Genomic DNA, 26,727 nt, shown 5'->3' with positions numbered 1-26,727 from the left:
TGTGGACGACATCGTCATTACAGGCAGTGATCAGGATGGTATTCAGAAACTAAAGCAACACCTTTTTACCCACTTTCAGACCAAAGACTTGGGGAAACTCAAGTATTTCTTGGGAATTGAGATAGCTCAATCCAGTTCTGCTGTGGTCCTTTCCCAAAGGAAGTATGCTTTAGACATCCTGGAAGAAACCGGTATGTTAGACTGTAAACCGGTAGACACACCTATGGATCCGAATGTCAAACTTGTACCAGGACAGGGGGAGCCTTTAAGAGACCCCAGGAGATATCGACGGCTTGTAGGTAAATTGAACTATCTCACCATTACTCGTCCAGACATTTCTTTTCCTGTGAGTGTTGTTAGTCAATTCCTACAGTCACCATGTGATAGCCATTGGGATGCTGTAATCCGCATTCTTCGATATATCAAAAGTACACCAGGCCAAGGTGTGTTGTACGAGAACAGAGGTCATACTCAGGTTGTTGGTTACACAGATGCAGATTGGGCTGGCTCACCCACAGATAGACGTTCCACTTCAGGGTACTGTGTTTTTATTGGAGGTAATCTAATATCTTGGAAGAGTAAGAAACAAGATGTAGTGGCCAGATCTAGCGCTGAAGCCGAGTATCGAGCTATGGCTTTGGCAACATGTGAACTCATATGGTTGAGACATCTTCTTCGAGAGTTGAGATTTGGAAAGGATGAACAGATGAAACTCATATGTGATAACCAGGCCGCATTACATATTGCATCCAATCCAGTCTTTCATGAAAGGACCAAACATATTGAAGTTGACTGTCATTTCATTAGAGAGAAGATCGCATCAAGATGTGTTGCTACAAGTTTTGTTAATTCAAATGATCAACTAGCTGACATCTTCACTAAATCTCTCAGAGGTCCTAGGATTAAATATATTTGTAACAAGCTTGGTGCATATGACGTATATGCTCCAGCTTAAGGGGGAGTGTTGAATATAATGTATTTATAGTGTATAACCTTTCCTTGTTAATATAGGACACATATATGGTAGGACACATGTATGGTAGTTAGGACTCTTAGCCTTGTATATATATATATTTCTCAATTGTAAGTAGATCATTACATTAATGAGAATCAAGGTCTTTCTTCTTTCTCTCTCTCTCAACAGTGAACTTGCAAAACATAAGTATGTTTCTTTTCCAATAAGTAATACAAGAACTTCAATGCCTTTTACTCTTATTCATAGTGATGTTTGGGGACCTTCTACAGTTCATAATATCTTTGGGACTCGTTGCTTTGTCTCATTTATTGACAATTGTACTCGAGTGTCATGGGTTTTTCTCCTCAAACAAAAATCAAACGTCAATTTCACCTTTCAAAATTTTTTCCATATGGTGAAAAATCAATTTGGGGTTGAGATAAAAAAAATTCGGTCTGACAATGCTAAGGATTATTTTAATCAAGTGTTGTCACCATTCTTCAAAGAAAAAGGAATCATTTATGAGTCTTTATGTACTAATACACCACAACAAAATGGTATGGCAGAACGGAAATGGATGGCGATGGAGAAAATGGAAGATTTCGATTTTGTGAGGAAGGGAAGGATGAAAGATCAAGCAAAAACAAATCTTTATCCTTATCTTCCATGAATGATGTCTCCCCCTAAAAATAAGGATTGGGAAAGTAATTTTCAGTTTCAACGAATGTTTGCCACTAGCTTACACCCTACCTAGTTTACCTGTTTTAGTTAACAAATCCAACACATACTTTTGTTGGGATATAAAGATCCCATGTTGAAAGTGAGCCACTTCAAAGCCAAGGAAGTATTTTAACATGTCAAATTCTTTAATCTCAAATTCTTATGATAAACACCTTTTCAATGCCTCCATTCCTTGCAAATCATCTCTTGTTACCACTATGTCATCCACATAAACTAATAAAGTTGTAACTCACCCTGAAGTGGAATGTTTAACAAACAATGTGTAATCATCTTGACTTTGTTTGTAACCCAAAGCTTTCATTACTCTAGCAAACCTACCAAACCAAGTCCTAGGAGATTGCTTTAAGCCATAAAGTGTTTTTTTTCAACCTGCACACCTTATTCTTTTCTGACTCAAATCCTAGAGGAACCTCCATATAGATTTCTTCATCAAGATCACCATGTAAAAAAGGCATTCTTTACATCAAACTACTGCAAACTCCATCCACAATTAGTTGCTAAAGATAATAGAATTCTTACAACATTCATTTTTTCAACAAGAGCAAATGTTTCAAGATAATCTATCCCATAAGTTTGAGTATACCCCTTAACCGCTAATCTTGCCTTATAATGTTCAAGTGATCCATCTACTTTATGTGTCATAGTGAAGACCCATTTACATCCCACTAACTTCTTTCCCAGAGGTAGTTCCACCAAGTCCCATGTTTTGTTTTTCTCAAGTGCATCCATCTCTACCTCCATGGCTTCTTTCCACTCTTTAATTTTCAATGAATGGATATGTAGTTTGTTGAGTACACTTCCTAACACCCTTTCTAATTGCTATAGGAAGATCATAATCATCAATAATAGGCACATTACTTTCATAATCTTATAAGTAGAAGTTACCTCAATATTATCAATACCAGAGATTGGTTCTAAAATATGAACCTGCATTGGTTGAACAATGGGTTCCTTTTTCCTTGAATATACCTGCAATAGGCGAGAAGCACTTTGAATCTGTTTATCCTTTGTCGTCGAAACTAGGAGTACTTGGATCTAACTCATTTGGTAAAAGAATGGAAATGGATAGCGATGGAAAAGACGGAGGATTTTGATTTTGCGAGGATGGGAATGATGAAAGATCAAGCAAAAACAAATCTCTATCCTTATCTTCCATGAATGATGTCTCCGCCTGAAGATAAGGATTAGGAAAGTAATTTTCAGTTTCATTGAATGTTACATCTATAGAGACAAAGAACCATTTTGTTGGAGGATGATTACACTTATACCATTTATGTGTCGAAGAATATTCCACAAAAACGCTCTTAGGAGCCCTTAGATCAAGTTTCCCACAGTTATTTGAATGAATATGAACAAAGGATATACGCCCAAAGAGCTTAGGAACCAAGTGATTTGTTGTTTTGAAGTCAAGAAAAAATTTCAAGAACAGTTGCATGGGGCTATTATAATCAAGCACTTAAGTAGGCAGTCTATTAATCAAATGTGTAGCGGTTAAGACAACTTCCCCCCAATAATTTTTAAGAATATGTTTTTGGAAAAGAAAGGCTCGAGTAACAGCTAAAAGATGACCATTTTCCGTTTTGTATATTATAGTTGTATATTACAACTATATATCTTTTACAGCTACATATTATAGTTGTAATAATATTCAACAATTGTAATAATCTTCAACATTAGGCTATTGCAATTTTATACGTAGCTCGTAGGAAAGAGGCCTATGAGATTATTATAGATGACTTTTGCAAATTACTAATATTGCTCAAAGCTTGACATGTTCTTCTTTAGTTCCACTTTATGCCAACCATGACATAAATCTTGTAGAAAAACTTCTCTTTGAATTGTTTCTTCTCAAATTTGTAGGTTGCTTGTAGGCATTTATATTTTTCACTATCTCTCAGTTGCTTGGCTTATTTCATTTTTCTTTTGAGGTAGTTTGGACTTTTTGTTTTCATTTTTTATCATATTTGCGTATTTTGGGCAGGTATCTCATCTTGGATTATGCTTACTAATTAATTTCAATGGATTGCTTGCCTTGTACCAAATAAATGCACATAGACTCTCATAAGATGTTATAACCTATATACAAACATAGACTAATATCTGGCATCCCTTTTTTTAGCTCCTCACTTGATTAAGTTCTCTCTTGTTTTCCTTGAACACATTATGACCTAGAAGGATGCTACCTTAGTAGGCTTCTACTCGTGCATTTTTATAAATGACGATTATTTCCATTTGTGTTATGTGTTGTGTAGGCTTTCAAAGCATTGTTAAGTGCTACTACTTCAGATGAGCAACTTTATGCTCTTGGGGAGTTGATGTATCAGGTATTTCTGTTTGATTTGTTTGTTACTTTTTTAAGAAGCTACATGAAGTAGAAACTCAAAACATGTTTTTAATGAACAACAAATGATGTAAGAACTTTTTTGTTGCAGTGTCATTACAGCTATAGTGCTTGTGGGCTTGGTTCTGATGGGACAGATAGGTTAGTAAAATTGGTACAGGAGATGCAACATAGTAAATCATATAGATCTGGAAATGGGTCTCTCTATGGGGCAAAGATTACTGGAGGTGGTAGTGGTGGAACAGTTTGTGTGATAGGGAGCAATTGTTTAAGGAGCAGTCAACAACTTCTTGAGGTAGTTTCCCTAAAACCTTATCTTTCATAAAAAATGAATACAAGTCCTTACTGATATTGTTGTTTGCTTTGGTCATTATATACAATCATACTAGACATCATTTTCATTTTGTTATATATATTTAGGTAAGATGCTAGAATTTTGAGCAATATTACATAACGTTGCAAATTTATCAATGGAATATAGTGGATGAAAATCTGAAGTTGCAAAACTTTTGTTTTCACTAGAAATCAGAAATTTTTTCTTGCCAATAATAGCACGAGCTTGCACTTCTTTTAGCTCTTTCTCCTCTCTTAACATTTGCAGCTTTCTAGTTTTTCTAGGTATCTCATTTTTATTCTTTTCCAGTCAAGTCATCAAGTCGGGTAATTTTACTAGTCTTCCAAAATGAAGTATCTTTGGATGCTTGAGATGAGGGTCGTCTGGTTTTTTGTACCTTTCCTGCCCCCCAAACCCCAAAGCTCTGGCGAGCTCTTCTTTTGCTAAAGGATGGGGGTTTAAACTCTGTCCTACTCTTTTACCCTTTTTTCTTCTCTCTTTTTCTCTCCTTTTTCTCTATTTTTTTCCTTTTTACCTCGATAGTAATGTTGAAGAAGAAAGAGAAAAGGTTGTATGCAACATCGACAATTATTTTTTCAAAGTGACAGTTTTCAACACAAGCTTGCATGTCTCTTGGGCTAGGTGCCAACATATGTGTAGATAATTATGAGTTTTTTTATCTTATCTGGTAGTTAGATAATTATGAGTTTTTATCTTATTTATTAGTTAGTACTTTATCCGTTAGGCATTCAAAATAAATAAGATCGGCTTGGATTAGGACTCTTTTATTTTGTTGTTTTAGATTATTCTTTAGAGTTATCTATATCCCTAGTTTTTAAGAGAAGTCCTTGCTGATCAAAAAAAAAAAAAAAGAATTAAAAAAAAGTCTATGCATTAAAGACTATGGTATCAGAGTAAAAAATCTTATGAATCCCGGCAATGGTAAAGACGGCCATGTAACAGTGGCAGAACTGATGCACAATGAGACAACTAGATTCAGGTGAAGATGCAAACAACAGCAACGTTCCAGGTCAACAATAACACCTCCCTGCAGATGGTAACACACAAATTAAATGGGAAAAATTATCTTCAATGGTCCCAGTCCGTCAAATTGGTGATTTGTGGCAAAGGAAAGTTGGACTTCCTCACCGGAGAAACGAGTGCACCAAACAAAACAGATCTGACTTATTCGTCATGGGTAGCAGATAACTCAATTGTAATGGCATGGCTGATAAATTCAATGGAGCCGAAGATTGGTCAGATTTTCATGTTTCTCTCACCCGTGAAGGCAATATGGGACTTGACAAGAAAAAAATACTTGGATATGGACAATGCAGCACAGTTTTTTTATTTAAAAACAAGAATAAAAGAGATGAAGCAGGGAACGATGAGTGTTACTCAATATAACACTGAATTACAAAATATTTGACAGGAGTTAGATTTATTTTATGAATCTGATTTGGGATGTGAAGATTGCTGCCTGAAACAGAAGCGAATGATCGAGAAGGAGCGTGTCTTTAAGTTCCTTGTAGGCCTTAATAGGGAACTTGATGAAGTCCATGGACGAATACTGAGTAGATCACCATTTCCATCAATCAACGATGTCTTTGCTAAGGTAAGAATAGAGGAGGATCGAAAACAAGTCATGCTTGGAGATAAAAACAACAATCAAGGGCTGGTTGATGGCTCTGCCCTTGTCTCACACAGTGTACCAGCGAACAGAAGCAATGGAGAGCAATGCAAGCGCCTGTGGTGCGACCATTGCAACCGTACCAGGCATACTCATGACACTTGCTGGAAAATTCACGGAAAACCAGCAAACTGGACACCAAGGAGACAACCAGAAGGTAGAGGATTCCAAGCCTAAACCTCAACTAGTGATCCAAATATTAACTTCAACAAATCAGAAGGATCCAAATGGTACACAGTGTACCAGCAAACAGAAGCAATGTACCAGCAAACAGAAGCAATGTACCAGCGAACAGAAGCAAGGGTGGGTAGGTATTTCTTTTTCAGATTCATTAGAACTGAATTCTGTGCTTTATGTGCCAAATTTATCTTGCAATTTGTTGTCAGTAAGAAAGCTAACCAAGGACTTGAATTGCACTGCTAAGTTCTTCCCTTCTTGTTGTGAGTTTCAAGATCTATCTTCAGGGAGGACAATTAGGAAAGCTCGGGAATGTGACGGACTCTATTATTATGAGGATTCAGCTGTGGAGAATGGACAATCTAATGTTGCAGGTAGTGAATTAGGGTTTTTTTCTAGTAATGATGAAATAATGTCATGGCACTTTAGGTTAGGCCACCCCAATTTCTTGTACTTAAAATCTTTGTTTCCAGCCCTATTTGGTAATAAAAATGTTTATGATTTTCAATGTGAAATATGCCAAATTGCAAAAAGCCATAAAAACACCTACCCACTACGACCGCATAAAGTCTCACAACCTTTTTCCCTGATACATAGCGACATTTGGAGTCCCTCACGAGTTCCAAACTTAACCAATACCAAGTGGTTCATATCTTTTATAGATGATCACACACAAATTTGTTGGATCTACCTGTTAAAAGAAAAATCAGAAACAACCCAATCTTTTAAAGAGTTTCATTCTATGATCCAAAATCAATTTCAAACCAACATTCAGATCCTCAGAACAGATAATGGAACAAAGTATTTTAATTCCATCCTTGGACCTTACCTAAAAGACCATGGAATCATACATCAAAGTTCATGTGTTGACACCCCCCAACAAAACAGCATTGCTGAAAGAAAAAACCGCCACCTCTTAGAAGTAGCTCGATCCCTCATGTTTACTACCCACATGCCAAAACGTCTTTGGGGCGAAGCTATCTTAACTACAGTCTTCTTAATCAACCAAATGCCCTCTAGGATACTCATCATGAAAACACCCTTAGACACACTGCTTCAATCCTACCCTAACTCTCGGCTTCATCAGAACTTACCCTTAATAATCTTTGGTTGTACCTCATTTGTTCACTACACAGCTCCTGATAGGTCTAAGCTTGAGCCTCGTGCCATTAAATGTGTTCTTCTGGGTTACCCATCCACTAAACATGGGTACAAGTGTTTTGATCCTATTTCGGGCAAGCTTTTTATCACCATGGATGTCAAATTTTTTGAAAAAAAACCATACTTTCCCATCACCACTCTTCAGGGGGAGAATATGAGTGAAGATTGCTTCCAAGAAACATCATCACCTCAATTGCCAAATAGCCCACCAGCCGACCAACTGCCACCATTACTACCTGAATCACCCATCATAACTGAATCTAGAGTGCCATTAATACTTGAAAATTCTGTTACAGGGGAAGATACTAATTCACCACCTACAGAACCACCAAAACAACAGCTCTGTGTCTATTCTCAACGGCAACCTTCTCAACAAATAGAGCTCAACACATCACGAGTTGACTTAAAATCTGAACTGGAGATTGAACCAAAATCTGACAGCAACAGTCCACTTGATGTTCAAGGTGAAACTTGTGAGGAAACAGGTGACAACTTAAACAAACCAATAACGCTTCGAAAGAGAGTAAAATCGTGTACCCAACGCCCAATCTCAAACTTTGTCTCATACCACAGGCTATCAACCTCATTTCAAGCATTTGTTACCCATATTTCCTCTAAAGAAACAATGCCAAGGAATATACATGAAGCCTTGAAAAACCCAAAATGGAGGGAAGCTGTTATAGAGGAAATGAAAGCCTTGCAGAAAAATAATACATGGAAAACATCCAGTGGGTTGCAAATGGGTATTTACGGTGAAATATAATCCAAATGGGAAGATTGAAAGATGCAAGGCCAGGCTTGTAGCGAAAGGATCACTCAAACTTTTGGAATTGATTATTCTGAAACATTTGCTCTAGTAGCAAAACTAAATTCAATAAGGATCTTTCTTTCTTTGGCAGCTAACTCTGATTGGCCACTTTATCAACTTGATATCAAGAATGCCTTCTTGAACAGAGAGCTTGTTGAAGAAGTGTATATGGAACTTCCACCCGGATTCTTTGATGACCAAGGTAACAAAAAGGTGTGTAAGTTAAACAAATCTATTTATGGTCTAAAGCAATCCCCAAGGGCTTGGTTCGGAAGGTTTTCCCAAGTGCTAAGAAGACACGGATATAGTCAAGGACATGCTTATCACACTATGTTCTACAAACATTCGGTTGATGGAAAAATTGTTATACTAATCGTGTATGTAGATGATATTATATTTACAAGGGATGACATAGACGGAATGGAGAAGTTGAAGAGAGTTTTGGCAAATGAGTTTGAAGTTAAAGACCTCGGCTTCTTAAGGTATTTCTTAGGAATGGAAGTGGCGAGAACCACACAGGGAATTGTTGTGTGTCAACGAAAATACACACTAGATCTTCTTGAAGAAACCGGGATGCTAGGTTGCAAACCGATTGATACACCTATTGAAGTTAACAAGAGGGAAGAAAATTTAGATGAGAAAATGCCAATCGACAAGGGGAGGTACCAACGCCTGGTTGGTAAGCTGATTTATTTGTCTCATACTCACCCAAACATTGCCTTTGCAGTCAATCGTGTTAGTCAACATATGCATTTGCCCACTAAAGATCATATGCTGAGATATCTCAAAACTACTCCCGGTAAGGGGCTGTTTTTTAGAAAAAAAAATGAAGAAAGAGGAGTCAAAATTTACACAGATGCTGATTGGGTAGGATCAGAAACTGATCGACATTCAACTACTGGGTACCATTCCTATGTTTGGGGAAATTTAGTAACATGGAGAAGTAAAAAAGCAAAGTGTGGTGGCTAAAAGTAGTGCTGAAGCCAAGTTTTGTGCAATTGCTCATGGAATCTGTGAAGGTTTGTGGATTAAACAAATGTAGGAAAAGCTGAAAATAGGAGTACACCAGCCAATGCAGTTTTTTAGTGACAACAAGGCAACTTTAGAAATTTTCACGAAATCCGATTCACCACAATAGAACCAAACATGTTGAAGTTGATTGACATTTTATTAAGAAGAAGATCGAGAGTAAAGTCTTAGACATTTCTTACGTGCCTACAAAAGAGCAAGTTGTGGATGTTTTAACAAAAGACTTGTCCAGAAGCAGCTCCAAGTATATGGTTGGCAAGCTGGGCATGCTGAATATTTTTTGCCCAGCTTGAGGGGGAGTGTAGATAATTATGAGTTTTTTTTTTATCTTATTTGTTAGTTAGATAATTATGAGTTTTTATTTTATCTATTAGTTAGTACTTTATTTGTTAGGCATTCAAAATAAATAAGGTCGGCTTGGATTAGGACTCTTTTATTTTGTTGTTTTGGATTATTCTTTAGAGTTATCCATATCCCTAGTTTTTAGGAGAAGTCCTTGCTGATAAAAAATAAATAAATAAAATAATAATAATAATAATAATAATAATAATAATAATAAAAAAGGTCTACGCATTAAAGACTTTAATATGTAACTGGAGGATTAGCTCCCCAATGAGAGCTAATATCTTCTCTAGGTCCTTTAATGATGTTTCCTCTTCATTTATCATTCTTGGAAATTTTCTCAATGGTTTTGTCAAGTGAGTTTTTCCTTGTGCTAAGCCTTGTGCTTAAATGTTTCTTGTTTTCATTTCACTTATCTCTTAATTCTTTTCCATGAATGATGGCAAAAAGGTACAAGAAGATGAGGTCATGTGGTTTTGTCAAGAGTTCTAGTTGAAAAATAGGGTTTCACGGGAATAATAATCTTTCATTGAGATTATTCTTTTATAAAGTTTACAGCATATACAAATCCTTCAAATCAGGAAACTAAATCACTTATTAAAAGGAAAGAATTACTTCTAACAATAACTTTCCTAAAAATACAAAGATTGACAACTAATAGCTAATTTACAACTTTACAAAGTTATTTCTTTCCATATCAGTTTCGGTTTTCCAACACTCCTCCTCAAGTTGGCTTAAAGATATCTTCCATAGCCAGCTTGCCAACTAGAATATCGAATTGCCTCTTGTGTAGTCCTTTGGTGAAGACATTAGCCACTTGTTCCTCAATAGGGGTATAGGTCATACAAACCAATCCGTTGTCTATCTTCTCTTTAATGAAATGCTTGTCCACTTCCACATGTTTGGTGCAGTCATGGAGAGCCGGATTGTGAGCTACTGAAATTGTTGCCTTGTTGTCACAATACAACTTCATAGGAGATGAACCTGTCATCTTTAACTTTTCCAATAATCTTCTTATCCACATAATCTCACAAATACCATGAGCTACAGCTCTAAACTCAGCCTCAGCACTGCTTTTAGCAACCACGTTCTATTTTTTACTTCGCCATGTAACCAAGTTGTCACCTACAAATGAACAGTACCCAGAGGTGGACCTTCGATCCACTATGCTTCCAGCCCAGTCTACATCGGTGTAGGCTTCAATTTGTAGGTGTCCTCGTGACTTAAACAGAAGGCCTCTACCTAGTGTCCCCTTTAGATACCTTAGGATCCTGTAAACAACTTCAAAATGCTCTGGTCCAGGCACATGCATAAACTGACTAACCATACTCACTGAGAATGCTATGTCAAGGCATGTATAGGATAGGTAAATCAATCTCCCAACAAATCTCTGATAACGATCTTGGTCCTTCACATTCTTGGCTTTTGTAGGCTGTAGTTTTACATTCGGCTCTATAGGTGTTTCAGCAGGCTTACATCCTAACATACCTGTCTCATCAAGAAGATCAAGAACATATTTTTGCTGATTTACAAAGATACCTTCTTTGGACCTAGCAAATTCCATCCCAAGAAAGTATTTTAATGCCCCCAAGTCCTTAATCTCAAATTCCTCAGCAACTTTCCCCTTTAGCTTCTTTAGTTCATTGTAATCATCCCTAGTTAACACAATATCGTCAACATACACAATTAAGATGGCTACTTTACCTTCATTTGAATGTTTGTAGAACATCGTGTGGTCAGCTTGACTTTGAGTATATCCATAATGATTTATTACTTTGCCAAAACGCTCAAACCAAGCTCTAGGTGACTGCTTAAGTCCGTATAAGGACTTTTTCAATTTTCACACTTTCCCAACTCCAAAAATTTCTTTAAAACCTGGTGGAGGACTCATGAACACTTCCTCCTCTAGGTCTCCATTAAGAAAGGCATTTTTAACATCCAATTGGTGTAAGGGCCAATTGGAATTTACTGCAAGGGACAACAAAACTCTAATCGAGTTTATTTTAGCTACGGGAGTGAAAGTCTCTTAGTAGTCTATCCCATAGGTTTGAGTAAAACCCTTTGCCACAAGTTTGGCTTTGTATCTCTCAACACTTCTATCTGTTTTACTCTTTATTATAAAAACCCATTTGCACCCTACAACTTTTTTTTCCTTTGGTAATCTACAACCTCCCAAGTGCCATTCTTTTTTAAGGCATTCATTTCCTCAAACACTGCCAATTTCCAACTCGGTTCATCTAGTGCTTCCTGAATATTTCTAGGTACCACAAGTTTTTTGAAATATTTGTAGTGAATGCTCTATAGTTGTCAGAAAGGTTACTGTAGGAGATATATTTGGCAATGTGATGTTTAGTGTAGGCTCGGGTTCCCTTTCTGAGAGCAATAGGGAGATCAAGGTCAAGGTCCTATGCAGGAACAACTGGGGCTAATCCTAAACCAGGTTTGGGTGCAGATATTTCTGGACTTGGATCAAAGTGTGATAGTAAACTTAGATCAGTAACAGGAGAAGAAGAAGTATGTATAGGAGTAGGAACAAAATGAGGGTTACCTGAGGCATCTAGAGAGCCATTGCCCAGGGCTTTCGGTTGACCATGTGCTGGGATGATCGGCCGGTCTTTACTTCTTCCAGGGACTTTTTTCCTTGAATAAACCATAGGTTCAAGATTGTTTCTTCTTCTTTTTTTTTATTCGTAGTATTTCTTCTTCTGACAGACCAATTTCATATTCGGATTCAGTAGGCTTAGTTTCCTTATTTTCTTTTTCAAGAGAGATATCAAGAATTATACTAGGCGAAGGTTCAACAATTTCCCAAAAATTTAGTTCCACTAATTTCTCCCCCTGAAGTAAATTTTTGGTAAAATATGGGACATTTTCCATAAAGGAAACATCCGTAGTTGTGTAAAAACGTTTTGTAAGGGGATTAAAACATTTGTAACCCTTTTTATTAAAACATTTTCCACTAATTTCTTCTTCCATAGAATTCACAAGCCATGTCATCACCATGGAGTTCTCAGCATCCCATATAGCATAGTTCGGATCATCCACTACAGGAGCCTTTTTTCACCCATCAAGTAACCCATCTTTCCACGTCCTCTGATGTACATCCGAACTGATTAAGACCATCTCAGAAAGTTGTCACCATTCAAGCGAATCATGGTGATTTGGACAGAGTGAGATTCCAAGGTGGTAGGACTAATTTTTGAAGAATTAGTGATGATGGGATTGTTCAGAGAAGGTTGAGGAACAGTAGTGGACTCGTTTGAAATATCCGACATGGTTTCAAAGAGAATAAGGATTGAAAGAGAGGAAAAAAGAGGGTTTTGGCAAGCAAATTGCTAGCTCTTATATCAAGTTGAAAAATAGGGTTTCACGAGAATAATAATCTTTCATTGAGATTATTCTTTTATAGAGTTTACGGCATATACAAATCCTTCAAATCAAGAAACTTAATCACTGATTAAAGGGAAAGAATTACTCCTAACAATTACTTTCCTAAAAATACAAAAATTGACAACTAATAGTTAATTTACAGTTTTACAAAGTTATTTCTTTCCATATCAATTTTAGTTTTCCAATAGTTTTGAGCACAGTTTAATATTCCACTATCAATAGGCTAGTATTTTATGGATTCAAGCAATGTAGATCTTGGAGTAGTCCTATGGAGGGTAAATTGTTTTTGCCCAAAGGTTGTTTTGAGGTTGGGTTACCTCTTCCCTTTACCCTATTGTTCAAAGATCCGGTTAGCTACTTACACTTGACTTCTAATCAACTATTCATGAACACGATCAGACCGATTATGTCGATGGTGGTTCTAGACCATATGAAGGGCTTGAGGATCATGGTAGAAGACGTCCTTTATACTTCACTATGAAGCAATCCAAAGTGCGGTACGAGTGGTACATGTTCCCTTAGTATGGTATGAATGGATTCATTATAGGGGCTCCATCAACCAATAAGGATTTAAACATGGGGTAGTAGCGGCATCTAGGAAATGAGAGTTAAATGTTACAGAGCCAGAAGTGACTTATGTCTCCTTGTTACCATGGTCTCTAGGTTTTACTATTTCCTGCCTTTGCATTTTTAGGTCCTTTGATTTTATGTAGATTAACTTCCCTTTTTTGAACAAATGCAGGGAAAGTGGAAGTCCCTAACCAAGAGGAGTCCCATTGCGAGGAAATAGCAAGTTGGTTTAAGATAAAACAATGTTTTTAGGGATCAAAAGATTTTTCTAAATGCCTTTTCAACTCTATGTTACGTTCATTGCCCTCAAATTGATTTCCCTTGTATCCAATATTCCCTTTGTTAAGCCAAAGCATTCTATTCTACCAAAGAGGAAATTTGTCCTTCCTCCTCCTCCCTTAGTTGTAGAAAGGTTTAAGAGGAAAAGAAATAATGTCTCTAAACTTTCTTCTTCTAAAGGAAAGTATCAGAATGTGGGGTCAAATAATAGTGGATCGATTGGGTCTCCATTAGCCTTGGGTCTTGCAATTAGAACACATTCCAACTCTTCAAGGGTCCTCCTCACTTAAAGATTTGAATAGAGAGGCTGATGAGCCAGTGGACTTGCTTAAATTAAATGCTCTAAAGGGTATAGGAAGCCCAGGGGGTTCATTGAAGGCAAGATTGTATAGGGGTTAGTGAATAAAGTTTTTGTATTAGGTTAATTGATTGATTATAAGACCTTGTGAGCTTAATTAATCAATTAGGACCCATTTTGGGCTAAATTAAGTGACCCAAGCCCATGTGGACTCAAGTCACTTAAACCTAGTTAGGAAACCCTATTAGGGGTTAAGGTTTTCAAGTTAGTTGTCTTCCACCATCCAAAGAGATAAGAGAGAATCATAGCCTCCACTCTCCCAAGCACCCCACCTTTGATGTGCTAAGATCAAGGGAGAGTCATCTGGCGGAAGACCTCGGGTGTACGAGACTTCCAGAGGATTCGATCTTCATCTACATCGAAAGGAAAAGATTTGAGAATGTCCAAGTCTAAAGTATTGTATTCTATAGCACTTGATCTAAATCCTAGTAAAGTTTTTATTTTTATGTTTCCGTTGTGCTTAGGATTTAGTGAAAACCTAGGAAGATTCATATGTGCCTAACCTAATCCATATGAAACGAAGAAATCTAAGATTCCCTACAGATATTATGTTTAAGATCACTTCAGAGTTGTAGATAGGTCTTCTTGCTCCTCTTTGGCCATCCTTGACTTTGCTCTTCCATGGTGGAGAGGTTTCTTTTAGCTAATGACCTGAGCAATGGGCTTCTTGGAGATAAGGTTTTTCTGATGGCCACCATCATAGTTCTTTGATCTTTGCTTTCTACCTGCATTATTTCTGATATGGATCGATCGACAAATTTTCTTGCAGATTCCCCAAGTGCCTACCTTAGATTGAAAACATAGTCCACACTTTTCCTTGTCAGGAATTACAAACGTACTGTTTTAGGAATAAATCATGGAGTTGCGTGAAACTGTGTATCGACTGTGCAGGCAGCTGTTGGAACCATATGAGAGCAAACCCCTGCAGGCTGGCAGGAAAAACTCGTCAAAGTAGCCCTTCACGGTTGCCTTTTAATGCCATCAGTTGTCAACAACAGTAAAGGTGCTCAACAGGGTCTTCCATACCATCATACAGTTTGAACTTTTTCAAGTCCAAATAATGAGCTAGCAACTCTTCTTGAAGCAAATGAGGAGCGATGGGTGATGCATGGATTTGGTTCTGGTTCCAGTCTTTTGGTGCCCATAGGGTCAAGTCAGCTTGTAATTTAAGTTATTGGGCCTCAGCAACCAGTTCTTTGTACTTACATCCCAACTTTGTTTAACTCTAAGCTTGGTCATTTGAAGGATTGTCAGTTTACGGCCAGCCAATAATGGGATCGCAATGGATTGTAATGCTATTCTCTGAAAATTCTTCATGTTGTGTTAGGATGTTCAAGGCCTCAATCTGTCAACGTATCATCTTTTTGAAGAGCTCCATTTGTCGGTGGACAATATGCTCTATCCAATGTTGATATTCCCATTGTTGCCTTTCCATTTAAGCCGCAGTTTTGATCGCTAATTCTGGATTGCAACTTTCTCAACCCTTTCTTCATCTGTTCTTTCAACAGGTTGAATCCCTTCAGGTTCCAGGGATTTTTTATTCAAACTCAAGCTAAGAAGCTTAAGCTTTAAGAAAAGTTCCCACAAATGGTGCTAGCGAAATAACAAAACTTCTATTCTCACTAGAAATGGAAACATGAAGTTGCAAAACTTTTGCTTTCACTATAAATGGGAATTTTTTTCTTGTTAGTAGCGAAAGAAGCTTGCCCTACTCATAACCCTTTCTTACAGTCATCTGATATTGGTCTGCTAGTTCTTGGAGCCTTTCTCCTCTCCTAAGTTTTGCATCTTTTTAGTGTTTCTAGCTAACGCATTTGTATTCCTTTTTAGTCCAGTCATCAAATCAGGTAGCTTTATTGGTCTTCCAGAGGGAAGTATCTCTGGATGCCCGAGAGGAGGATTGTCTGGGTTTTTGTAACTTCAGAAGCCATGACAGTAATTTCACTAAAAAAAATTGTTTTTATGGCTCTATGTTCCATAATGATACATTCTTTTTTCTGGGAAAATTCCTTTATAAATTGCTGGTGTTGAGGTGTTTATATTACTTTATAATTGCAGCACATCATCAAAACAATAGTTCCTTGATTCAAGCTTGAGAGTTTTGAATTAGTGTGCTCTGCATTTTCTTTTTCTTTTTCTTTTTATTAATAACCTTTTTCATGACTCATAACCGATCATTGGATATCTTTATCTGCATTTTTAAGACATTTCCTTTGCAGCAATAATGAGTTACGGGTTTCCAAAAGAAAAACTGTATTAACCTTTTCTAGTAAAAGGAAAAAATGTGGAGGGGTCTCCAATTTTCTCTTCAACTGCACGACACTCTTGTCATCAATTTTCGTTTGAAAGCAAACAGAGCTCTCACAATTGAATGGAACATTTAGCATGTCTTTTCTTGCAATCATGCACAAAAAAAGGTCATTTTATACACTATTCAAAGTCCTAAATCAATCGGATAAATTCCTGTTTTGGCATCTTTTCTGTTCTGAAATTATCTTACACCTTTGTCTTTGAATCCCCAGATTCAGCAAAGATACAAAGATGCCACAGGCTTTATGCCATTCATTTTTGAGGGCTCTTCACCAGGTGCTGCAAAGTTTGGATATCTGAAAATTCGTCGCCGCTCTCCTGCCAACCCAATTTAATTTCTTTACTTTGGTAGAACAAGAATAAGTACATTTATATCTCTCATTCTTGTAATAGGCATCTATCTGTCTGTGGACAGTGCTACTAAATCCCTCTTGGGAACACCTTAACAACTACACATAATAACTCAAGAAATCCCTCTTGAGAACACCTTAGCTTTGATTTTGGAACTTCTTTGATCCAATAAAACGATTTAGGGATAAACTTGTATCCTGTGTATCACTTACTGTTGACAACCTTTTGATCCAGCTCCTTGGTACCTGTCTTTGGAAAAGAAGGTACAAGGTTACATAGTTGCAATTGGGATTATTTGTATGTGCTCTTTATATGAACAATAGTGTTGCAACTCTCTGCCCACTCAGCCATGGTATGTTGAAAGGTCTTGAGAATTCTTGTGTGTACTGTGGACTTGTTGTCCTCATTTTCCATTGGATTTTTTTTTTTTTTTTTTGGCTTTCTTGGTGATTTATTCCTAGGTTTTGGATAAGAAGAGGGATGAATGAGCATCACAAAAATGGTCCCAAATATCGGAATCGAAGAAAAAAGGTTGGGGTTAGAGTACAAAATCCTATCCCCCTTTTATAAAACTGAAAAGGGCAATGCTTTTCACACAAAAGTGATATTCTCAAAACAATCTGGTTCTACACTTGGGGTCATCTTCATTATCTTGGGTATGTATTCCTCTTTCCACATGATTGATGGATGAAGATGATAAGGGGGAGTATATTAACAATGATAATGAATGAAGTATTATTAGGTGAATGGAGAAATGGAGTAATTGAACTGAATTGATGGCACATGGTAGGGGGGCTGTAGAGATCAAAGGAATGTGTATTATTGAATTTGAGTATAGAGGGAGAGGTGGGTGGTGGGATCCAATGGAAGGCAAAAATGCTTATGCATTTAATGCAGTTTGGCTTATCTCCTATCTCCTTACACCTTACACCTTACAAGTGCCAATCCAAAACCACCCCCACCCCCCTCAATTCCTGTATTAGAGATTCCTGGCTTTCTTTCTTTCAATCATATCAGAGGAGAGGGGGTGTGAGTGTGAGTGTGAGTGTGAATATGATTGTGGCCCAAATCAGAATCCACTAATGTACCTCACTATGAGTCTATGATAGAACCTTGGACTGTTTACAAAATGGGCTCAGATATTCAACAATTCCTCACTCACTTATATTTCACCAATCCTCCAAAAATTGAAACCCCACCCCCATTCAAAGTTACTTTGAGAACTTAATTTTAATTCTCATGCCCAATATGCAGGAGGAGGGAGGCAGGCAGGGAGGAAGGGAGAGTGAACAAATGTGTATTTGAATACAAGAAAAATAGGATTTTAGAGCAGAGTAGAGAAGAGGAGGAAGCAAAGAGAATGTGGACTACTTTCCACAAAAGTAAGATTTACTTTTCTCTCCATTTTAATGGATGAATATAAAAGGCCAGAATCTTTCTGAGAGCATTCCAAGATTATGATGTCGGCCAAAGCATGGACACGTGTCTCTTCATCGATGGATGCATTTTTGGATTAAAGCAACTTCACCTCTTCCCCCGTTTCTTTTCTTTTCTTTTCTTTTCTCCCTCACTCTCAATATCACATGTGATTTTATTGTTCCAACCACCAACCCATCCCCTCCAATTCCTAACTCTGCCTCTTCCTTTTTTGATTCCCCCAGTCAAATTCGTTAAGCTGCCAAACTCTATGCGTCTTAATTCAAATCTGCTTTGACTCAAAAGGTAAGACTTGAGTATAAACTATCAAGATATTTTATAGAACTTAATTGTTTAAGTCGATCTTAATGTAGGCCATAAAAATAAAAAATAAAAACTTTTGTATTTTTATTTATATCTTAATTAAGATAATAAACATTTTAAAGCAATTTTAATTGTTTTAAAATTATTTTCATTTATAACTTTTCTAAGGGAAAAAGTATGTTTTGGCCCATCCATATGAAAATGAAAATGAAAATAAAAGAAAGGATTTGTTTGGACTAAAAATTGTAGAAAAAAGGCTTTTTCAAAAAGCCATATTTGTATTGAACAGAGGTTAGCATGTATTATTGAGGTATTATGCCATAGGGAGTAGGTATGAAATTTGACCTATGACTTATAATACATAGAAATTGACTTTAACCATTGAGATGATGCTTTCTTATTATAAGTGCACTATTTGTTAAATAAAATTAAATCAAATATATATATATATATATATATATATATATATATATATATATATATATATATATATATATATATATATATGTGTGTGTGTGTGTGGCAATTTTAATACGATTCAATCAAATATAGTGATGTTTTCTTTCTTATAACTTGTTTGATTCAATCAAATATAGTCATGTTTTTTTATAACTTGTTTGATAAACGGGTCGTATTTAACTAATAAACTCATTTAATTTGTTTAAATCATGTCAAAATAATTTATTTATAACCTAACTCACTTATGACCATTTAATTCATAGAAATTTATTAATTATACATATATAAATTATATAGTTTAAAAAAGTTTTTATAATTATAAATATCATGTAATTAAAAATAAATAAATAACAAAGTGTTCATATGAATTAAGGCTGCAACTTAGATTGGTTGGTCTAATGTAATCCAAACTCAACTTGATATTTGGACAAGTTTGAACAATCATTTTTAATAGTTAGGTTGGGTTTAAGTGAAGTTTTTCAATCCCAACTTAATTTGGGTTGGACTCCGTAAAGGTTCAAGCAATCTCAATCTAATCCGAACTTGATTAAATGGTTTTATAATATTTATAATCTATATTAACTTATATAATAATATTTATTTTCTTTTTTATATTTGTAAGAAAAAAATATCAAAAATATATTATATTATTACTTTTTCATTTTTTTTAGAAAGAGATATAGTTTTTTCATATTTATCATTTATATTTTCATAGAAATATAAAATTTAAAATAAAAACATTATAGTGAATTTTGAATTATACAACCTAATGAACCCGAGTCTAGCTCAACAAAATGGAACTCAACCCAAGTTTAGAGAAATGGGATTGGCTTGGGCTTGGGTTGAGTACCTCGAATTAAGCATCAGGTTATGTTGGGTGTTGATTGTTTCTTATTTTGGATTAAGTTTGCATTATCCATTGTCTTGAACCACTTGCCCGGTTGCAATCATAGTTTGAACACATTTTATGTGTTTTATTTTTTAAAATAAAAAATAATATTAATTTTTGTATAAAATATAATAACTCCATGTAAAAAAATATGTACTTGACTTATATCCTTAAAAATTAATTTAAAATTTTTTAATACTCTTAAGTGTATTTTATGTAAGAGTTATTATCATTTTTTATTTTTTAAAAATAGAAAATAAAAAATGCATCCAAACCCACATTAAAGTAAAATTTCATATATTTCATTATAAAGATAAAAATATTTGATAATTAAAATATTAAATAAAATAATAAATAAGTTAGAAATTAAAATTTTAATTCATTTTAAAATTTTATTATAATATATTATAAACAAAATTAAATAATTAAATTAATTAATATTTAAAAATAAAACCTAAAAATTATTTTAAAATAATATTTTTATAAAATTTAAATTTTAAATAAATCAAATGGATTAAAACCTTATTAATATATTTAATAATTTAGAATCATATTTAACCACTTATATGTGTTAATATATACATAATAACATCATCAAATCGATTTATTAAAAGGGTTAAAGAAATGGTTCGAATTTGTATGATAAATGTTACAATGATTCCAATGTAATTATTAAAGAGTTATTTGATAAAAAATGTAATTGAAAATCTAATTTTTAAAATTTATTTTTTTATATTTTTTTTATTTGAACAAAAATATCTTTATTATTATTATTTTTATTTATAAAAATAATATTTTTTAAAAAAAATTATATATAAATATTTGAAGTAGTGAATGATATTTATATTTAAATAAAAAAAATAGGTCATTTTTCAAAAAAAAATATGGAAAAGAATAAAGTGAAATTCGAAAATTATTTTATTCCATTTAATCTATTAATCCATTTATTAAATGGAAATTAGGATTTTGAGTTGAGTGAGTTTTGGGTATTTCCATGTCACATCACGCGACATGGAAATGGGAATCAAGTGATACAAAATATAATATAAAAAAAGGGGGGATTTTGCTGAGGTGTGAAACATGTTCCATTGACGTTGTGCCACGTGGCAATCTACGGGTTGGGAGGAATCAGGCACATAGCGAAAAAGCAGGAGACGTGGGAGATGATGATTGGGTGGTCACCCTGTTAGAGTGTCGAGAGCGGAGGACAGAGGGCAGAAGGCAGAGCGGGGGGACAGCGTGACCCCTAATGGGAAAACATGGCAGTAGGAATAATCTATTGGTGTAAGATACCCAACACCCCTGCTGACCGCTGAGCCCTGCCCTTCCCCCACAAAAACAAAATTTTCTTCTTTCATCCCCTCAACTTCAAGCCTTTCATTGCAATTTGCTTGAAGGAAACATTTAGGGACACTGTCCCCTGTTAGCTACATTCACCGCATATTCAAAGTTTGGCCATTCTTGACATCAACACATGTGCCTTGGTCCTATGCCCTCAAATCCCCAAAATCCATATTCTCATGCAAAAAATGAAAATGTACTCTTCTCCCAATTGGGGACAACCCTCACTGCACCCCCTACCTCAACAATACTTAAACTAAGTGATGGTATTGTGGCTTAAAGACACCTATAGCTTCGCTGGATATCAAACACCCCACTACCCATTCCCACCCATACAGCTATTTTTAGTGCATTTGGCTTCAATTGCACATGCCCCCAATTAGATTATTCATTTTTCCTTCTCCATTTTATTGGGTTGGGGTATCTCCCATGGTCAAGAAGATGTTGACATTTGAAGGATAGATAAGATTTTTTTCTTTCTTTCTTTGAATTGAAAAAACTAACCCTACCCAAAGCTAAGGCCCTGAGCCATGTTGCTTGGCAGGAGCATCCCATTTAAGATATAAAATAATGGATTAGATAAATCAGATATGAACATTTGCATGTGGGTTGTGACTTCACTGACTTGTGGTGGGTCATTTCCATCTCCCGGAAATGGGGGCTGTGAATATGAAATGAAGTTCCTTCACTCAATCACTCAACAGCCTAAACACCCTTTGCATTCCTTTCTTTTTTTGTATGCCTTCTGTCTGCTAATTAATACTTTCATTCATCATACCAACTTACCTAATTTAATTTCTTAAGATTATGTTTGGTTACAAAGGAAAAAGAATATTAAGATATAGAAAGAAATTTAAATATAATTAAAATTAGTTAAAAATTAGATTTTAAAATTATTTAATCTTTATTCAATTGACAAAAACAAATGAAATGAATATTTATTAATTTTAAATTTATTTTATTTTTCTTCTTTATTTTCTTTTCTTCATATTTTCCTTAAAAAAAAATTTCTCTAAATTTCGCAAAGTTAAATTATGTTCATGTTTGCATTTTTTTAAACTAAAGGTGCTTTCTAGAATTACTTCTAGACTCCATCAAATATTTGGAAATTTTTTCTTATACTTGTTTTTAAAAGTTATTTTTGAGGTAAGGAACAAAAAAAAAAAAAAAACATTTTTTTTTAATATTTTTAAAAAATAAGGGTTATTCACAAAATATTTTTAAAAATGCTTTAAAAAATTGTATAAAATATTTCTTCTTAAGAAATGGGTTTTTACTTACAAATAAATATTTTTTAGTGAAATATGAATTATTTAACAATAAGTAATAATGGTTAATGATATTTTGTTTTAAATGAATTTAAAAATAACAAAGTTTGTATTTTTTATATTTAAATAAATCAAGTTTTTAATTATGTGTACACATTTAGTATTGTAACGGGGATAAAGTATTTTACATTAGATTTGATTCAATCCACAATTAATTGTATCGATTTTTTTAAATTCCAAATCTCACTTTATTTACTTTCATTTGATTTAGAACCATTTGTATAATAAAACTCAAAAAATATAGTTTTGTTTATAGATGAAACAATAAAGCCACCACTTATTATATAACGGTTTTTGTCTATTATTTTTCGATACTAGTTGGATGTATTTTTGAGTTCCAAAATATTTAAAAAATTAATTAAACCCATTAATAAATTCAATATATTAAGTATCAATTTGATTTAAATAGTAAAATATATATAGTTCTACGCATAAAATAAATATTAGAGTTATTCTACATCAATTATTGTCCGTATATTTTTAATATTAATTGGATCATTATCTGAATTTTAAGTTATTTTTAAAAAATTACAAAATTTAACGCATTTAATCTTACTTTATTTTAAGTCTATGATTATGTGAAATGACAAAACTAATAATTGTTATATGATTTTTAATGTAAATTTGATTGATTTCGAGAATGAATTTGTAAAGAAAAAGTTCATGAAAAATTCGTTCTTTTCTAGTGCAAAGAATGAATTCGATATGTGATTTTCTAATATTAATTTGATTAGTTTTGAGTTACATAACTTGTTAGTATTAATTTAATCAATTTTGTATTTTAAATCATTTTTAAAAATTAAGAAATTTTATGCATCGAGTATTGTTTTATTTGAAATCTATTTATTTAATGAAAATTTTACAAAAAATATGATTTGATATATTATGACATGATCAATCCTCACATCAAAATTTTCAATGAATTAAATTATCACTAAATCAATCTTCAAAATTGTGACTTCTCAATTCAATAAAATTTGGGTTTACTGATTACACACATTTGACATGTAACATATATTCAAAAGTTTATACATGACAAAATTTGGAATACTACAAAATTTAGTTTTACAAATAAAATGAAATATTTCAATTGAAGTTATCGATATGCGAATAAAATATAGTTGGCTATCTAGACCTTAAGGGCTAGATGGAACAATCAAATGTGTCTCTTTGTCTAGTCTGTTTGAGGTGCAGATGGCTTTGTTCCTTGCACAAAAGAATGTTTGGACGAGTTGTCTAGCTCCTCTTATGCTTAAGTCAACAATTGGGTTGAGCAAGTAAAGAGTGATTGTAAAAAAGAAAAGCAACATATCTTTCTTGGATTGTGAGTTGCTATTTATCCTTGCTTACATATAACATTTTTTGGCGTCTTAATAACATCTTAATTGCACTTGATTGTGCGATATTATGACATTAACTACAGATACATAACGATTGTCTTGTTTTGATGAGTTGCTAATAATAGAATGTCTTCTCGTAATGATTGTATTAATTATGGAATGTGTCTAGTGCACAATCTGTCTCGAAGGTGAGTACATGCTTGAAGGTTAGTCATATGTCATTCTTGTTGTTTCCATTTCTGGATCATCCATCTCCATTCTGGTTTTGGGGATAGATGAACCATTCACACAACCTTAGGCCTTTCTAGCAAAGGGTCACAAAGCGCAAATGGATGTTGGAAGGCCTTATAAAAAGGTCCCACATAAGCCAAAAGAGAATTAAAAATAAATATTCTCTCATTAACATATTTTTAAATGAAACAAATCTTTGGATTAAAAATACATATGGTCTTATTATCAAATTTCCTTATCAAAAGAGACAAATTGCTAAATAATCATGTGATAAATAATTATTTAAAAATCAAATTTTAGTATTACATTATCAATGCTTTATTTTTAATATATTATTAAATTAATAGTGTATTTGACAATGATTTAAAAAAGTATTTTTACCATTTATAATACTTGAAAATTTTTATTTTTTAAGTATAAGAAATATTAAAAATACTTCTTAAAATCATTATTAAGCACACATTATTTTTTAGTAATTTTAAAAAATATTTCTAATTTTTTAAATATTTGAAAGAAAAAAATTATCTTGCGTTGAAAATATAAAAAAAAAAACTTCGTAAAATCATTAGTATACACATTCTAAACGGGCTTTAATGTTTTATTAGCAAAATAGAAAAGTTAAGGAAATGAAACAGATGTGACCTTGATTTTTAATAATATAATATAAAATTAAATTAATCAACACGTCTACCATCCATCTGACATCCCTTACAGCGCGTGCTTAAGACCACGTCAGTGGTCTCTCCGTTTTGAAATTTCTATATGTCAGAATCAGCCACGTGGCAAACACCTACTGGTCTGTCACAGTGGCACGCCGTACGTCGGGATTTGCAACTCCCCTTAAACCAGCCGGGATTTCGGCTCCAAATTTCCACACCTCACGCACTACACCCCTTCTTTATTTTATTTCCTTAAATCAATTGTCAGATTATTTGCTAATCCTTTTTATATTTTTCAAATCATAGATATATTTAAAAATATAATTTTACCCTTATTGATTTTTGGGTATAAAGTATGATTTTTATTTATTTATTATTTGCTTTTGTGATAATGAACAAAGTTTATAATATTATATAAATATGAGTCGTTTTTAATCCTATAAATACATTTTAAAATCGTGAGAGTATTTTTGAGTTTAAAATGGATAATATTTATATAAACAAGTACAAATCATTATAAATGATATTAGAGCTGATTCTTAATCTAATGTGAGAATTTATTTGATCTCATAAGAAGTATTTGCCTATTTGATTTTGTAATTCCATATAATATAATAAGTATATTGTATTTATATAATAAATAATTTATGATATCTTATATCTAACGAAAGTTTTTAATATTATATAAATATAAATGTGATAATCTACATGGGATAAACAAAAAAGTTTTCAAACATTGTATGAATATAAATACGAGTCCATCATTTTTAATCATGTAGACAAGTTTTAAAATTGTGAAGACCTTTTATAATACAATTAAATTAAAACCTAAAATATATTTATTAGTTGATAAAATGTAGTAAAACTATTTTATTTATTCAGTAAAAAGGAAAAATATAAAAATATTTAAAGCCCAATAAATAAGGGACAATAAAGCGCGTAGTGATAAGGACACAACAAAATAATCCAACGGCGAATATGTGATAGCAACCGCCAGTAACGAGCGTAAGATCGTGGCATGTCAGCAGCTCGGTCAAAGCTGGAGGACCCCAGCACCCACCTATCCAGGAAACACGGCCTGCGGGACCCGCACGTGTTCCATTTAATATATATAAATAGAGAGAGAAACATTTAATTAAACAAATAATATTAATTAATGATTGGAGGGAAAAGAGTGTCAGTCGTTAAATTTATCGCAATTGCACTCTAAAGTCCTCCCACCCGCTTCATGTTTACGGTACGCTCCCTTCTTCTCATTTCTATTCATTATTCTTGTTTATTTTATTTAAAAAATAATTAAATGCCAAAATTTTAGAAATAATATTGAAAATTTGTAGATTAATAATATTTTAGAAGGATTCAAAATACAATATCATTCAGAGAAAGAGGGGTTTAAATTTAAAAGCAAACAAAAATAATAATAATAAAAGAAAAAAAAGCAGAGGTGTCAAGGTCACCATGTGGGGGGACCACATAGCCGCCGACAAGGATAGCCACGTAAGCAGGTAGTTAAGACTAATTAGAGGGTGGAGTGGAAGTCGTAATTAATTACAACTTAATCAGAAGTTTAATCATAATAATTAGCAAAAATGGGTTGTCCCGCACACCCCCTCCCGGGTCTCTCCCCCAGCCCATGTGAAGTCAATGGAAGGCTGTAAATTTGAGTGGTTGGGAGGAAGTTTTGGTAACCAAAAAGGAATTCACATTTGGGGGTATGACTTATGAGTAATGGAGTGAATGAAGATGCAATAAAAGCAAGTGATTAAAACCAAAAGCGAAAATGCTATAATTTAATCATCCAAATCCACATCCAGGGGTAGAATGGGAATATAAAGTTGGAAAATTAACCATGGTTAAGGAGGTGAATTATAGTCAACCTGTGTGTGGTTTATGCAGTTGGAGTA

At 34.0% G+C, this 26,727-nt stretch overlaps 1 protein-coding gene across 1 annotated transcript in view; it reads left to right on the top strand.

Annotated features, from left to right (window-relative positions):
- The window catches only part of LOC117925662 (L-arabinokinase-like), a 102,402-nt gene extending 85,238 nt beyond the window's left edge, over window positions 1-17,164 (top strand). Inside the window, exons 27-29 of the mRNA XM_034844727.1 lie at window positions 3,949-4,020; window positions 4,129-4,332; window positions 16,698-17,164. Coding sequence (XP_034700618.1) covers window positions 3,949-4,020; window positions 4,129-4,332; window positions 16,698-16,820 — 399 coding nt within the window. The 3' untranslated portion in view covers window positions 16,821-17,164. The remainder of the gene's footprint in view (window positions 1-3,948; window positions 4,021-4,128; window positions 4,333-16,697) is intronic.
- The last annotated feature ends 9,563 nt before the right edge of the window (window positions 17,165-26,727 follow it).

This window comes from Vitis riparia, chromosome 11 (genome assembly GCF_004353265.1).
Source record: "Vitis riparia cultivar Riparia Gloire de Montpellier isolate 1030 chromosome 11, EGFV_Vit.rip_1.0, whole genome shotgun sequence".
NCBI classification, from domain to species: Eukaryota; Viridiplantae; Streptophyta; class Magnoliopsida; order Vitales; family Vitaceae; genus Vitis; species Vitis riparia.
The sequence above is the reverse complement of the archived record's forward strand: the minus strand, read 5'-3'. Positions and strand labels throughout refer to the sequence as shown.